Source organism: Gymnoscopelus microlampas, assembly GCF_963454915.1.
Source record: "Gymnoscopelus microlampas genome assembly, chromosome: 10".
Lineage (NCBI taxonomy): Eukaryota > Metazoa > Chordata > Actinopteri > Myctophiformes > Myctophidae > Gymnoscopelus > Gymnoscopelus microlampas.
This window is the reverse complement of record NC_139947.1, coordinates 47,755,156-47,772,114: the sequence shown is the minus strand read 5'-3', so window position 1 is coordinate 47,772,114 and position 16,959 is coordinate 47,755,156. Positions and strand designations below refer to the sequence as shown.

Sequence of the window (16,959 nt, the reverse complement as noted above, 5' to 3'; positions counted from 1 at the left end):
TGTGGTGGCAGAGTAGTAGAATGAGAACTTTCCCATGTTTTTTCTAAATTTGGGGGTAAAATCGTCCGATACCGATGTGAACGATAATATTGCACATCTTTACTTAGAAGTTTTTGGGATAAAAGCGAGAGAGGCAGGTTCAGATGGTTTGGACATATGGAGTAATGAGGGGTACATTGGGAGAAGGATGCTGAAGATGGAGCTGCCAGGTAAGAGGAGAAGAGGAAGGCCAAAGAGGAGGTTTAAGGATGCGGTGAGAGAGGACATGAAGGTGGCAGGAGTGACTGAGGAAGACGCAAAAAACAGAAGCAGATGAAACAGAGGATTTGACAATTGTTAAATATGAAATAATGTAACTTATACACAGCTGACTCTTGCGTTCGTGTATTTTTGCCAGGCCAAAACAACAAGCAAAACCGACCGCTGGTGACAGCTGGTGGGACGGTACCTTCAGGAACACTAATGTGGATTCCGGATGCAGCATGTGTAATTTGATACAGGGCGCATCCAGGTAATGTTGGCTCTCTGTGTTTTTGTTTTTTTGTTCATTTGTTTGTTTGTTTTTTACCGGTCTTTACCTTATTTTTGGTAATGTTTAGAGGTCTAGTCTACAATACAAAGAGCTAACACACAAACAAACTAGCTGTTAGGTCATCTTTCCACCTGTACAGTTACAGATACTGTATGTCATAGTATATTATGGCATAATATCATAATAACATCTGTTCCTCATTGTTTCTCCTTCCACTTTCTGTCTCTTTGTCTTTTCTATCATTCTCTTTGTCTCAGGTGGGACTCCTCTGCAGCAGACAGAAGGAAGTCTTGGCATGAACATTTCCCCCAGGACCTCCGTGACAAAGTTGTCAAAAGGCTGTGAGTGTTCACCACACAGAAACAAGAGACTATATGCAATGTGTGCTCACCTTCTTCTTGACCCCAGACCAGCTGAACAATTATAACTCTGATTTATTTTTCTTTTTTTTCTCTCTGTGTTCTGGATGAGCAGCACATTTCACGTCTACAAGACCACAAGGTTACATAGGTACCAATTGAGCAAGGAGGAACTGGAGACTTGTGCTCAGAACCTAGAGAGGGACATATATGAGTCAGCTGACAGCTGGGTAAGAACCCAGTATTATCTCCATGACATTTATGTACATGTTCTAATGACTAAAGCTGGGCTTACACTGTGCGAAATTTGGCATGATTCTGGCCTAATTTGTGAGCCTCACGATCTTTGTCGTGCCAAATTTGAATACCATTGGGCATAGTTTGTCGTTCAGTGTACAGGGGGTTGGCCGGGCGATCTGAAGAATTATGAAAATGTTGTTGGTTGTAGTCATGCTCTCACATAGTTGAAGCATTACTAAGACTTGATTCTCCGATATCATCCTTTTTTCTAACTGCGCCTGTGAAAAGTAGCAAATTTGTGTGTGTGTGTGTGTGTGCGTGCGTGCGTGCGCGCGTGCACGATCATGGTTACGATTCACCGGGAGTCTGCATGGCTTGATTCTAGGCTTAAAATAATTGATATAAATATTTTTGGAATGGTCTGAATCGTTGGAACCAGAAAATGTCCGCCACTGCTATGCCCTATTCAGTAACCTACAGGAGACAAGTAGGCTAGGCTATTCAGTAACATATAGGAGACAAGTAGGCTAGGTTAATGTATAGGCTAGGTTATTCAGTAACCTACAGGAGACAAGTAGGTTAGGTTACAAGTAGGCTAGGTTATTAAGTAACCTACAGGAGACAATTAAGTAGGCTAGGTTATTAAGTAACCTACAGGAGACAATTAAGTAGGTTAGGTTACAAGTAGGCTAGGTTATTCAGTAACCTACAGGAGACAAGCAGATTGATTTATACTGTGTGTCTGCCGCTGTTGACCACGTCAGTGCTTTTTTTTTCCCAGACCACATTCTTAGACACTATAGTTTGTTCGATTGGACTCGCTCTGTTATGACGTTGTGTTCATAGTTTGTTATATTGGTGTTATATTTTCTTATTTGATGTGTCTGCGTCAGTTATGTGTGTCTGTGCGCTAATATGCAAAAAGGCCCGAGCCAGTACAGAGATGATTGTCTTTCAAAATAAAATAAGAAAGAGAGAAACATTTGGCAGAACATAATTATTTTTGTGTTGATTTAATTTGAAAGCTCCTGCCTCAGAGCTTTCAAATTAGTCTTTATCTAACAGCAGGGACTGACAGGGGCGTATAGTGTGAGCACTCAAGTCAGGCTTGATGTGAGAGCAAATAAATTGTACCTTTGGCTTTAAACTGAGAAAGTGTGTATTGAGTGTATGTCTAGCTTAATGAATGGTCTCTTAACATCTTTCTCTTGCTTGACTCTCATCTTCTCTGTTGCTGTGTGACCTCCAGGAGGAATACGGCAACATGCTGAATGCGTTCCTTGTGATAGAGCAGCAGCTAGAGATTAGCTGTCCGTTTGGTAAGGTTCCAGCCTCTAACTAACAAACACATGCATGCATGCACGCACGCACACACACACATTTAACAATTTAAAAACTCATTGACCTGGGTCCCCCTGTGGTCTGAACATCCTCTGATTTTCCCTCTACGCCAAATCTGAGTGTTTGTTTGTTGTTCTTCTGCAGACATTCTGTATACGTATAGTCAGGAGGTGACGGAGTACATGGAGAGATGGATTCCTCACCTTCCTCCTGGTGCACAGGTTATTAGAGATTATATATTTTGTATTTGTTTTATTTTGTTTTCAGGGTTGGGGTTAGGGTTTTTAAAACATACTGTATTTATTCATTATTAAACCACAATGTATATAACATTTTACCGTATTAAATCTTGCATAATGGGGATTATTTGATATTGTTGTCCTGAAACTGACATAATCATATGTATGCATGGCATGGTCTGAGCCATTCATAAACAGTAGGTACAAAGCACTTATGTCAGAGGCCCTGGTTTAGCATACTGATTGATTCATTGAATACTTTATTAGCAGTTGGCAAAAAAAAAGCACAGGATAGTACAGTTCAATACAAGGTCAGCTAAGAGGATTTTAAACCCAAGAAAGTCTATGGCTTGTTTCCATTGGGGTCCTTTGTACTCAATTCATCAAAACATTAATGACAGACAAATATACACTGCAAAACATCATATATACAGTTTGAAAACCAAAACGGGGGGGGGGGGCAAAATCTTTAGTTTTTGTCACAGTTTTTTAAAAACATCAGTTAACTTTAGGAGGTAACTTCTAGATGGATCCTCTACTCTTGCTATATCTACTAAGGTCATTCAAACATCTATGGATCAAAATTCTGTCTCAGACCCATGGCAATTTGTTAAAGGAGGAGTTCCCCCAAAAAATGACTTATTTTCTATCAATTACACACCCCATGAAGCCTTGATTTCATGGATTTATTTTTGTTTTTGTGGCATTCCTAAGACAATAATTTGATGACCGTGTGTATTTCCAGTAGGAGACACAAATAATCTACTTTGTGTCTCCTACCGGATACATTAGCCGGTAGGAGACGGGAATCAAATTATTAGCTTAGAAATGCGACAAAAACAAAAAGGAATCCATGGATTCAAGACTTCATGGGGTGGGCAATTGATAGAAAATAAGTCATTTTTTGGGTGAACTCCTCTTTTAAATTCCAATAAATTGTTTTCTTCCTGTCCATCAATCATTTTTACATATTTTCACTAGCGTCACCAAGCGTCCTCATCTGTAAGAAGACCTCCTGACTTCAGTAATGAACCTGGACTTTCAGAGAAAAAGTATGTGAATCCTTATACAATATACACATTAAATCTTCTTTAGCTATCGATATAAATGAATGCAGTTTGTGAACAAAGGAACACAAATCACAGTATGGTGTTTCAGTGGTGAAGCTGCACTGTACACACTTGTTAACATGACATCTAGCGTGGTGACAGTCTACAGCTCATTTGACCAGATTTCCATCTGGTCAAATGAGCTGTAGACTGTCAGTGACATTTATTTATTTAATTAAATAAACAAAAAAAGTTCACACGGACGGACGGACGGACGGACGGACCGACGGACGGACGGACGTCTAGACAGATATATCACAGAGCCTGTGACTCATTCTCTCTCTCTGCAGTTTTACAATTGCATTGCTGTTGTGGAATTGCTACAGTTTCACAACAATGTAACAATTTATCGGATAAATTATGGTCCGGTTGGTAGGAAACATTTATTTCCAATCTACTACTGTAGATCTGTGGTGCAAGTTGTCATGCATACAGTAGTACATAATTGTCTCAGTCATCAAACTATGTGATGTTTGATTGATACAAAAATATTGATTCATAGTTGTACTGCCAAACATTGTTATTCTGTGAAAAGATGTTGTTTTGACATGAAAATCCCACGACCGGCGGATCCTTGTCAGCTTATAAACTTCCTGAACAACATAGATTTTTTTCATTGTTGTTGTCAGTCTTGTGGCCCCCCGACCTCAAGTCATTTTACAATTGTGGCCAGTTGAATACTACCATACACCTTCTTCCTGTTTACATAGCAAAGTGAATACACTGCCACCTACTGGTGAGAGGGACTACAGAGTCTGCAAATGTTACCAAGCCATTGAACAAGCATTAGCATATTATTATTGTGTCATCATATCGGCAGAAATAATCAGAAATATTTTTTCATCAGATCCATACCGATTATTTATTTGATTTTTAATGAAAAATAATATACTGTACACCTGCATATAATGCTAATGTTCCTAAAAGGACTCAGGGGTTAAGTGTCTTGCTCAGAGACACATCGACACATTGCTAGGGCCGGGAATCAAACCTAGAAACATCCGCTTCTCAGACATGGCCCTAAAGCATGTGATCAAGTTTCATGTTGAAACTGAAATACATGGTCAAAATTTTAGTTCCTTGTTTCTTTTTTTGTTCACTTTTTGGCTCTAAAAATGTTGTCACATGATTTGTGGTTTGTCTGCTTTGCCATCATTGCACAGCTTTTTGCTGATGAGACAAATACATAGTTAAATATTGCAGACAGCGCTTGATCCTACAGAGCCCTAGTACAGAGCCCTGGAGTGGCCATTGACAGAAAAAAAAAGAAACTACATTGTGCTTTTTATACTAGTAAATTGTGCAAAAGATGTAGTAAAACGTGAACGTGCGCACAAAGTTTTTTGTTTTGTTTTGTCAATGGCCACTCCAGGGCTCCGTATGATCCAGCTTCATGTACGGTGCACAACTAGATATATGGCTGACATTTCAGCTGGAGAAGTCAAATGATTTGTTGTTTGTCATGAAGTGACTTTCCAAGTTCCCTTTCTTCCCCATCGCTGCATGGTTGTTGTTGCTGAAGAAACAATTTTATGTCTCTTTGTCTTTTCTATCATTCTCGTTCTCTCAGCTGGGATTCCTCTGCAGCAGACAGGAAGAAGTCTTGGCATGAACTTTTCCCCCAGGACCTCTGTGACAAAGTTGTCAAAAAGCTGTGAGTGTTCACCACACAGAAACAAGATAGTATTATGCAATGTGTGCTCACCTTCTTCTTGACCCCAGACCAGCTGAACAATTATCCCTTATAGAATGATGAGGCATGATTGAATTTTATGTCTGACTTTGTCATTTTCATTCTCTGTGTGCTGGATGAACAGCACATTTCACGTCTACAAGAGCTCTGAGTTAAATGGGTACGACTGGAGCGAGATGGAACAGGAGACTCGTGCTAAGAACATAGAGAGGGACGTATATGAGTCAGCTGACAGCTGGGTAAGAACCCAGTATTATCTCCATGACATTTATTTACATGTTCTAATGACTAAAGCTGGGCTTGCACTGTGCGAACATTGGTCAGATTCTGGCCCAATATGTGAGTCTCATATATCATAGAATCATATACATATAATATGACCCTACATATCCCTAACATAATAATAGGTACCGGTAGTTGCAGGTTTAACAGCTAACAATTATAAGCATTGAAAACAGAGGAATTAAAAACAATATCATATCAGTCATAATCATAATCAGTCACCCCAGCCATTCAGATATCTCGACATTTGCAGATCTAGCTCTACTGTATTAAGGCCTATTTGTGCTTATACGCAATTTTCATTTAGCAAAGAAGCTGCATATGGACATGTCTCCAGGGTTAGGCATATTGAGCACTGCAGCAGGAACGGTGAAATTAATATCCTAACATATTTCAATCATGACAAATATTTTGGTGTGATTCATGTACTAGTTGACACAGTGTATGCCCTCACAGAATAACTGGATGGATTTCACTGGAAAGCTCCTGCCTCAGAGCTTTCAAATTCATCTTTTTTGACAATTGTCATCAGTCAAGAACAGCAGTGACTGACAGGGGCGTACAGTGTGAGCACTCAAGTCAGGCCTGATAATCGGACAGCACATAAATTGTGACCTTTCGCTTTACATTGCGAACGATTTACATACTTACAGTCTGAGTAGTAGTTAACAACAATACATTTCTAAAATTGTGCAGTGTATGCCCAGCTTAATGCAAGGTCTCTGTTTGACCTCCAGGAGGAATACGGCAACATGCTGGATGAGAGCATGTTGACAAAGCTGAAGATAAAGGTGTTGGACTGTCAGTTTGGTAAGGTTCTAGGCTAGCCACTGACTAAAAAACACGCACGCACAAACGCATGCATGCAAACAAGGTCTACTTGTAGGTGTACGGTAAGGTGTCATCTCTGGTGGGAGTCACCAATTGGTGGGAGTTGGACTGCTGCTAACGGGGGCAATGAGGTTGTGAGAGCTCAATAGCACTGAGGGGTCCAGTAGGATCAAGTGAGACAAATTAGATTAAATCTAATCTGCTCTGAGGAAGGCACATCTCTCAATAAAATGAGAAACCACATCTGAGCCACTGTCTTGCAATCTTTATTTTGGAGTGCCGCTTTTTCCACTGAGGTGGTTTTCTTTTGAGTTATAGACATAGCTGAGCACCCACTGCCTAAACTAAGAAGGCATCCAGAGGAAGCGCACCGGTTTTCCTTTCTTACTGTACTGTAAGAGTCAGGAGTTTGTCCAACCATGAGGCCACTTGGAGACATCTTACACAGGTTCTCAGAACGCTACAGCAGAGCATGCTTAGAGCAGCGAACAGGGCAGCGTTGAGCTTGAGGCTTTATTTCAGTAATACTTAAGTAAAGTCATAAAACAACGGAGCAGACCCCATGTTTTCTATACTCGCATAATGAATGAATGAATGTTTGTTTGTTGTTCCTCTCTAGATGTTTCGTTTATTCAGCTGGTGACATGGTACATGGAGTGCGTGGAGAGATTGAAATGTCACCTTCCTCCTGATGCACAGGTTATTATATCATATATCATTTTTTGATTCGTTTTTGTTTTGTTTAGTTTTGCTTTTTTAACATACTGTATTTATTCATTATTAAACCACAATGTATATAGTATTTTACTGTCTGTAAACTTGCATAATGGGGATTATTTGATATCGTTCTCCTGTAACAGTACGTCCAAAGCACTGATGTCAGGGGATACTGTCATCATTAGCTAACATCAACATGGGATGGAATGCATTTCATTTTCATGGCTGAACATCCCAAAACAAAGTGCAAAGCACCTGTCCAGTAGTAGCTTATGCACCTTTCAGGTGATCGAGAGAAGTTAGTTATCTGGTCACTTTTTGGTCATTGTAGCCTCCCTGTCATATGACATGGGGTTTATGACATGGTGTTCTGTTGCGTTAGTTCTCTCTCTTCTCTGCACGCACAATCCCTCTACTCTTGCTAAATCTGCTAAGGTCATTCAAACATCTATGGATCAATAATCTGTCTCAGACCCACAACGATTGTTAAATCCCAATAAATAGTTTTCTTCCTGTCCATCAAAATGTTGTACATATTTTCACTAGGGTCACCAAGCGTCCTCATCTGCAAGAAGACCTCCCGACTTCAGTAATGAAGCTGGACCTTTAGAGAAAAAGTATGTGAATCCTTCTATACAATATACACACTACACATTCATGGGGGGGCATTAGCAAGCAAGTCCAGTTGGACCAGGTGAGGTGGATCAGGTACTAATGGCAGCCCCCGGGGGCCCCTGACATGGCCCCTGGTGTGACTATTGTCATGGCAGACCCCTGAACAATGTTTGTGCCAAGTTTGGTACAGATTAGACTAAGTCTGCATGTTATGTTTGTGACCTCCACCATCCGCCCGCCTTCTAGGCAATTTTGATATAGGATGTCAGATCATCAACTACCATCCAATTCACGCTGAGTTTCACTTGACTAGGCTTCTCAGAACTGTATGTAATACATACAGTTCTGAGATGCCTGGTGTGAATGTATGTATGTACAGTATGAGTATGAGCTGTGATTGGTCTACTTTTGAGGTGAAATACATACATAGAAAAAAATACATGTTCATACTAGAGGTGTAACGTGGTACACAAAAATCATTACTTTGTTACTTACATTGAAGGAAATAATGATTTTATCCCTTGCAGATTTTGTAAGTTTACTCACTGACAAAGAAATTAATGGTGTATAATTTTAATGGTAGGTTTATTTGAACAGTGATAGATCATCGATTGATGCATTTGTCTGTGCTTATTGCTTCGCTATTGAGTATTCTCTGAGTAATTAGTCGTCAGTCAGCGTTACAAAGAGCTAGCACACAAACAAACTGGTAGGTCATCCACCTGTACAGTTACAGACATGTCATGGAATATCATCGTATAATATAATATCTATACCTCGCTGTTTCTCCCTCCTCTTTCTGTTTCTTTGTCTTTTCTATCATTCTCTTTCTCTCAGCTTGCGCTCCCTCACAGACACCCCTCCCTCTGCAGCAAACCGGAGGCAGCCTTGGCATGAAGACATCACACAAGAGTGCCGTGACTGCAATGTCATCTGGTTGTGAGTGTTCACCACACAGAAACCACAACCAATGCAATGTGTGCTCACCATCTTCTTGACCACAGACCAGCTGAAAAGTATCACTTATTGAATGATGAGACATCATTGGCAGAGTTGAATCTTGTGTCCGACTTTGTCTCTCTCTTTCTTTCTCTATGTATTGGGTGAGTAGCATAAAGTACCTCTACAAGCACTCGCCCCCAGCTGCGTGGGATCTGCGGACTCGCGTCTGGAACATAGAGAGGGACATATATGAGTCTGCTAACAGCGAGGTAAGAACCTAATATTCTCTCCCTGATGTTGTGGCTGTTCAATAAGGGACTTGGACAAAGTATTGTAATCCCTGGAAAGGGTTTCTATCAAATACACAGGGCCCTATCTAGTTCGCCACCTTACCATTTGTTTTTACTATTTTGAAAAACATTTTAGAACAGTCTCACAGAATACCACAAAACGATGGAGCTTGCACAAAAAAAAAAGATAATTTCACCCACTGCTTTACACCTGTAAGATGTGATGTAACAAATGAAACTGATTGTGATTATTGATTCTCTCATTCTCATTTGCTATGTGACCGACAGGATGAATACCACGACCTGCTGACAGATAACATCTGTATGCTGGAGAAGAAGTTGTGGTTGTGTAGGAGTACGTTTCTAGTAACAAACACACACACACACACACACACACACACACACACACACACACACACACACACACACACACACACACACACACACACACACACATTTAACATCTTTATTTGCGTTCACATTTAACAAGAAATTCTATAGTAGATGCACAAACTTGGTAAAACTCAACAACAAGTGTTTCAGGATACAGATCACGGATACAGGGAGCATCGTCTCCTCCATATGTGGCGACTGCCAATTATCACAGACACTGAACAGAATTTTGACAATGCCTTAGCTCTCGGCTTGGGCATTCCTGCAATTTGCAGGCCTCTCACTGATTTATGGACATTGCCAAGGCTTCCAAATATGAACACAAGCAGTTTACATTTGTAACCAAGCTGTATAATAGCATCCTTAAAGGGACATTTTTCTTTAAAAAAGATGTGGGTCATTTTATTGTCTACTTCAGTTTTTAAGTTGCTTGATTCAGTATTTAGATATTTGATATTCATTTTATCAGACACGCCCTCTTCCTATACAAACCCTTTGTAACTTCAAACTCCATTTTAACCATGTTAGATTCATCGGAAACACCCGTCCTTGGTTCTGGTGACTGATATTTCCCTTCTAATATGTGAGGAGGCCGTGTTTTTTCAATAACTTTTTTCATTTATTGTCGCCGCCAGGCCGAAGGCATGGTGAGAGAGTATGTTTTGCACCCTGTCCGTCCGTCCTTCTGTCTGAACAGCTAATCTCCGGCACGGTTGGCCTGATCGCAGCGGAACTTTGCACACACACTCAGGGACGTGCACACATAGACACTAGGTGGTGCTAGAGCACCTGCCGTTTGCCCTCTGGACAGCAATGTGCCCTTTTGAAAGTTCGTTTTTAAAGTGTTTTTTTTTTTTTTTAACAGTGTACAGTATGTGGCCCATGGTAACGTCGATCAATTCTGGATTAAAAGCTTCTAATATGCCCCAAATGCGCGTTATAAATGTCGTCAAAAACATCCCCACACGTGCCCCGCGGCACTCTCGTACGTGCCCTGCAGCCCCTCCCTTCCCTGCTCTCAACGTGAACGCGCAGCGCAGTGCAGAGCAGAGCAGGCAGCCACTCACTCAGGCAGAGTGAAGCCAAGCAACACAGTGTTCGTCCCCTGCGCGGGTTTTCTTTCACTTCTCTCTTTCATTCAGTTTTTGCACTGATTGACAGCCACCAGGTAACAAATACAACGAGTGTATTGTTTAATCCCCTAAAATCAGATGCCAAACTATAACTTCACTCTTCTTTTCTTCAATTTCTTGCATCCATTTAGTCTCGTTGTGCAGAAAGTCTCATTCAGCGCAGCTGTGCCTTAATTAGCGTTTTCCAGTGGTGGAAAAAGTACTCACAACATTTCTAGTAAAAGTAAAAGTATCAATACTGCAATGTAGAAATACTCAAAAAAGAATTTACTTGAGTAAAACTACAAAAGTATTGGTATCAAAATGTACTTAAAGTACCAAAGTTAAGTAACTTAAGTAAAAAAAAAAAGTGCTCATTATGCAGAATATCCCATTTCACAAGTTTTGAAATGTATAAAAATCTTTTGAAAATAGCAGATCTACAAGCTCCCAATGCGTCATTATGAGCTTGCAGATCTGCTATTTTCAAATGGCTGAAATGTATAGGGCTGAAGTGATGAAATGTATGTTTTGTAATAATAATCTACTAAATCTACAAAGTAAAGTTTTCAAATAATTGTAGTGGAGTAAAAGTAGAATATTTGCATCTGAGATGTAGTGGAGACAGTAGAAGTAAGTGTATTGAAAATGGGAAATACTCAAGTAAAGTAAAAATGGCTCAAAAAAATGTTGATTTATATTGGTCAAACAGAACCGAATTAGACCCGAATTAGACCCGAATTAGACCGAGTTAGACCCGAATTAGACCGGAATTAGACCGAGTTAGACCCAAATTAGACCCGAAAAATTTTGCGCCCGCGCGCTTCGCGGGCGCGTGTTGTGGGCGCCACAGAAGGTGCCCTTTTTTTTCACTTGAGCACCTGCCCCTCTAAATGTCTGTGCACGCCCCTGCACACACTCCCTGGATGCCAATTCCGAACCTCTGCCCCAAATTTCTGGGCCTGTTATAGCGCCACCAGGAGTCCGATTCTACCTGACCTGGCTCCGATGAGCACTTTTTCTAGTTTTTAATATTTTTCTTGGAAAAAATAAATAAATAAATACAATAACAAAAGCCTGAGTAGACAAATACTGACCCAAAATTGTTTTGAAAGTGAAATATCCCTTTAAGACGTTGGTACATAAGCACCTTGGTAAGGAATGCCTCTTCCAGACTGTGGTCAAATGTACATGCCACTTCCAAAATGGTCACTTCTCTACTGTCCTCATCAACAACAACAACATCTGGTGTCAGACAGGGGTGTTGGTATACCGTAAAGTCAACTGGCAGCCTGCCCACCAGGCTGTGGAGTCGGCTAGCTCCGGTAACTCTTAGAGGTACCACTTAAACCCAATATACTTTGTTTACTGAGGTTACTTGTTTCCCTCTTTTTCACCTCTACAAGATCGGTAGAAGGTCATAGATTATATTTTTGTCCGTCTGTCTGTCAGTTAGTACTGTATGTTGTTTTAACAGCATCTCTGGCACTGCTGGACCGAACGGCATGGGGGGGGTGATTTAGTCAGATAATGTTTTATTTTGTTACGACATGACATGGCTGTGCGTATGCGCATATATGTGCATATTAAAATAAGAAAAATGATGTGGGCTCTGAAATCCCACGGTATCAATATAGTGGCTGTTTGATACCACTGTATAGCATAAAACAGTATACCGTTCACTTACCATAAAACTGCACTGTGACATCCCTAGTTTACAGTGAGTGGAATGGAGCATGAATGAATTTTTGTTTCTTGTTCTTCTGCAGAGATGAATCTGAGAAGTGAGATGGGGATGATGTTCTTGGGTCCGAGTTCAATGCCGCCCCTTCCTCTTGGCACCAAGGTTATAGCTTTTGCACTTTTGTTAATTTTTTTCAGAAAACATTACTTTACCCCTCCCCCCACCTAGTTTTTAAAGTGTGTTTTTCTTTTTTAACCTTTAGTTAAAAGGTTTAGTTTAGTTTGTGTTAGTGTTAGTTTTGTTGTACTACGTAAAATAGTACAGTAGACTGGGGCACCAGTCACCCACCCGTCGTACGTAATACCTGTTACATAGCACATAGGATGAAACATTTATATGTACTGGTCATTCTAGCTTTCTACGTAAACTACAGCAAAAGCATTTTGAAATGCATCGAATGTTTAACCACAAATTTTTAATGCAGTATACGTTTTTACGTTTTCTCACTTTTGCATTGTTCATTCTAACTACTGAGTATTAATAGGAATTTGTTTCAGTCATAAATAAAAACCCATTCTTTGAGTTGTGCTGTTCAGTTTGGCAGAACAAGCGGGCTATTGCTGCAACAATGAATCCTGTCAATAATCCTAAGTGCTGGTATGTTTCTATTTGTAGCCTTCAGTCAGCAGTACAGACCTCAGCTCTCAGCTCGCCCAGGCAGGAAGCTCCTCAATGTCCCAGGGGGAGGTGAAGATGGAGGTGAAGAAGGAGGAAGTTGAGGATGAGGAGGGGGGAGCAGAGGAAGAGAACAAGATGGTCAAGAGTCAACCTGATGTGAAGATGGAGGAGAAACCAGAGGTGAGATAGTGTTTCGGTGTGTTTCAGTGTTTTTGGCTAAAGGGCCCGCAAACTTTGGAAGTCAGTCATAGCCAATTGGAATGGAAGATGAAAATTGTCGCAAAAAGTGTGTTTTGAAGAAAATGCAAAATGTCAGAAAAGCTGCTACAGCATAAATTTTTCAGTGTTTTTTACCCATCGACAAACTACGTAATGACAACAGAGCTCCATGGGGTGTCGCTACCTGTGTGAGCTCATTTGGCATGTTTATCACCTCTACCTCCTGATACATACTGTAGATGATAATCAGAACAGTAACTGACTTTACTTGAGTACATATGTTAATTAATATTCAAAACATGTCTTGTCTTTTCTTTTCTTTTTTTGGCGCTCGGGTGGCACAGTGTAAGTCCCTGCCCACCACCACAGAGGTTATGGGTACAAATCCACCGTGGTGCAGACGGCTTTGTCGGGCGTCTATGCAAACACAATTGTCTCGTTTTCGGGGAAGGGAAGGCTGGGCGAGGAGGGTGATATTGGTCATTGCATGTATTCCTACAGGCTAGGGCGGCACCTGTCAGCAGGGAGTGTAGGATTCAGAGTCAGTAGGATACAATAACAACAGCAGTGACAACACAGAAATGTGTGTGGGGGGGAATTAATTGGCAAAACGACTAAATAGGGGAGAAAAGGGTGGTAGAAAATGATTGGCTGATCAAAAAAAAAAAAAAGAACATGCCTTTTTTGCAAGCCCCATTTAACATAATTCTACGTATTAAAATATCAGCAAGATGGCCATAGGAATGATAGCTGTGTTTGTACTGCCAAAAGTCCATGTATTGTAATGTACATAACTTGATCATTGTCTCCGCCAGGCCGAAGGCATGACCGAGACAATGTTTTTCACCCTGTCCGTCTCTGTGTGTCCATCTCTCTGTTCTTTATTTTTAGGGAACTATTCAGTTGCATGGTGAGATGGAGGACCATCCTGATACAGAGTCACTGTCCTCTCCACATCCCTCATTGGAGCTCCAAGATGAAGATCCAAGTTCAATGCCTCGTTCTCACAGCTTACCCTCACTGAGCCAAATTCCATGTACAGAGAACAAGACAAGTCTCAGAGCAACGCGGTCCCACAGCTTAAATGATGATGTTGTACTGGACAAAAAACAAAAGATTACACCTGCCATTGTTGCAGAAAGCAATGAAAGCTACTGGATCCACTGCACCCAAGCAGGACTGTTCCAATGCAGCGTGACCGGCCTGATGTTTAAGATGGAGGCAAAGGGAGAGGTGTCTTACAGGACAGTTCCTTGGAATTCAAGGCTTCTAGCCCAGCTGGTCAAGTGGCCTGCAGGACCACTGTTTGACATCAAATGCCCGCAGGCGACTATGCGTCAGTTACACTTTCCACATTGTGAGATCCTCTCCTTGGGTGGAGGCACATCCTTGTCTGTTCTCCATGTGATGGATGATGGGAGTGTTGAGCTTATCGACCCCTGTGAGATCACAGAAACTCATGTTATCATAAATGTAACTGGATTTTCTCCAATTGGTCTCATCAGTGCGTTGTTCCCATCAAGGCCTATCAATGCTATGGTGTCACTCTTTTATACACCACCGATTGATGATGATGATCCCAGATCAACCCTGAATGTACTGCTGCTGCCTGAGAACGTTGTGCTGGATGACGTGATTAACAAAAGGAAGAAGAGGAATGCAAAAGAGACCTACATTGAAAAGCCTCCCTGTAAACTAACCCCAAACAAAGAATTTACCCTCTCCACTTCCCCTCAACATGATTTCATCACAATTGAACCAAATACAGCCACATTTGAAGTTGGATCATCCTATGCTAATTGCATCACAACATTTCAAGTGACTTTCAATAGAAGGTTGGGGTATGTAAAGCTGCGTCTTCTAGAAGATAATTGGACAGGTAAAACCTGTCCATGGGAAAGCTGTGTAAACCTTCCAGGACAGCGACACCAAGTTCAGTGCACACCGAGTCTTGAAGCGGAAGAAAAACTGTTGTCTGTGCGGAGCAGCTTCATCGACAGCATTTCATCTGCCAGTCTCAAAGTATTCTTGGATAAACTTTTAGAGAAGAAGGTGTTAACCGATGCTGAGCTGGAGATGGCTGGCGTCTACAACAACAGAGGTGACAAGGCACGTTATGTCATCGATACAGTGAGGAAAAAAGGGCCTGATGCATGTTCAAGCATGATATCGATTCTCTGGGATATCGACCCATGCCTCTCGCATCAGCTCAAGTTGATGTAATACGGTACTCATGAACTTGAACAGCAGTCTTTAGGAAAAGTCCTGCTTCTACTTTTTCTGAAGATGAAAATAAGTTGGACACGTTGAAGTTGGATCAATATATATAACTGTTATCATTTTTATTTACACAGACATCCAGCGCAACTTCAAAGTGAAGGAGCAATGCCAGGTGCAATACCTTGCTCAAGGACACTTCATGGCTGTTTCTGGGACTAAACGCGATTTTTATGCCTTTTAAAAATGTTTTAACTTCAGAACATGAAGTGAGGAATATTTATTTTTCGTGTTGGCTTTGATGAAATCAAGCAGGCTCTACTTACAATTAATTAGGTTTATGATTTTTATTCTTTGGAACTCTCATTTTACCGATCTCATCTAAAGATGGGTGAAGTGTCTTTCTCAGGGACAAAGCCTGGAGGAACCAAGGATCAACCAGGGACCTTCCAATTCATAGACGCCCACTCTGCCACCCTCTGTGTGTGTGTGCTTGTGTGTGTGTGTGCGTGCACCCTTACTGACTCACTCATGGCCACGCCATTGTGCTGTAGCTGCTACACTAATGACATAATGTCTGGATCATGTGATGACAATGTTGTGGGGTTGTGGTACAAAGCAGTTCACCTCTCTCCACCTCAAAACGTCCCTCACCACGTTGTCATGCTCCTTGTGTTGTCGCCTGTGATGCAGCTGACGACAACTGTGTCATCAGAGAACTTTTGGAGGGTTTGTAACGGAAGTCAGAGGTGTAGACGGTGAACAGGAAGGGTGAGAGTGCCCATGTTGCTCACTAACAGTCACCTGACTGGTTACCACTTTTGGTGTACTGAGAAGAAGCTGTTTGTATATGCATGTTATTTGGGATCAGTAAACATGCAAACGAATATCCAAGTTGTTGTGGACAATGTGTTCTTTTGCCTGTGTTGAAGACAAGCCTTATGGTGCACCAGTGGGTTTATTGACTTGTTCGGAGGGTTTGAGTCAAACCCACGAAATGCCACTACAAAACTAAAAACCTAGTCCTGCTGAACTTTGGATTGTGGGCAAAATACTCAAGCAAGGAAGGAACTGTATATGGACATGATGGGACACATTGGAGTGTTCATTGGATTGGATTTTGTTGGATGCTGGAAGGATTTGATCACAGTGGATTCCAATTGAATTAACTGGGATTGGACATGCATCAAAGGAGATCGCTGTACATTGCAACAAAGACACATCAAAGGAGGTTGGTATGTAACGCACACTGACTGTAAAGCTGTATAGGAAAACGGCACAACTTGGAGTTGTTTATATTCGTTATATTCGTTTGTCACTGCTCAATCTGGGAACCCATCGTCAAATAAAAAAGAAAAACAGCGTCCCCAGCGTTTTTCACTTTTGAAGCTTTCAAGCGTAGCTCTGAATCTGTTCTTGAGAGATTAGTCACTGTTGGACTTTTATTAGTGACACGACTGCTGCAT

At 41.2% G+C, this 16,959-nt stretch overlaps 1 protein-coding gene across 1 annotated transcript; it reads left to right on the top strand.

The window, feature by feature from the left end:
- Positions 1-248: 248 nt before the first annotated feature.
- Positions 249-16,959, top strand: LOC311054265 (uncharacterized protein; the record flags this gene model as incomplete). The annotated part of the gene is made up of 18 exons (XM_084070141.1): positions 249-253; positions 398-511; positions 790-873; positions 1,007-1,121; positions 2,381-2,450; positions 2,617-2,693; positions 3,693-3,763; positions 5,391-5,474; positions 5,638-5,752; positions 6,533-6,605; positions 7,246-7,325; positions 7,890-7,960; positions 8,796-8,897; positions 9,070-9,169; positions 9,479-9,545; positions 12,465-12,541; positions 13,055-13,237; positions 14,168-16,959. The coding sequence occupies 18 exons, from the start codon at positions 249-251 to the stop codon at positions 15,497-15,499; spliced, it is 2,820 nt and encodes a 939-aa protein (XP_083926267.1). The 3' UTR covers positions 15,500-16,959.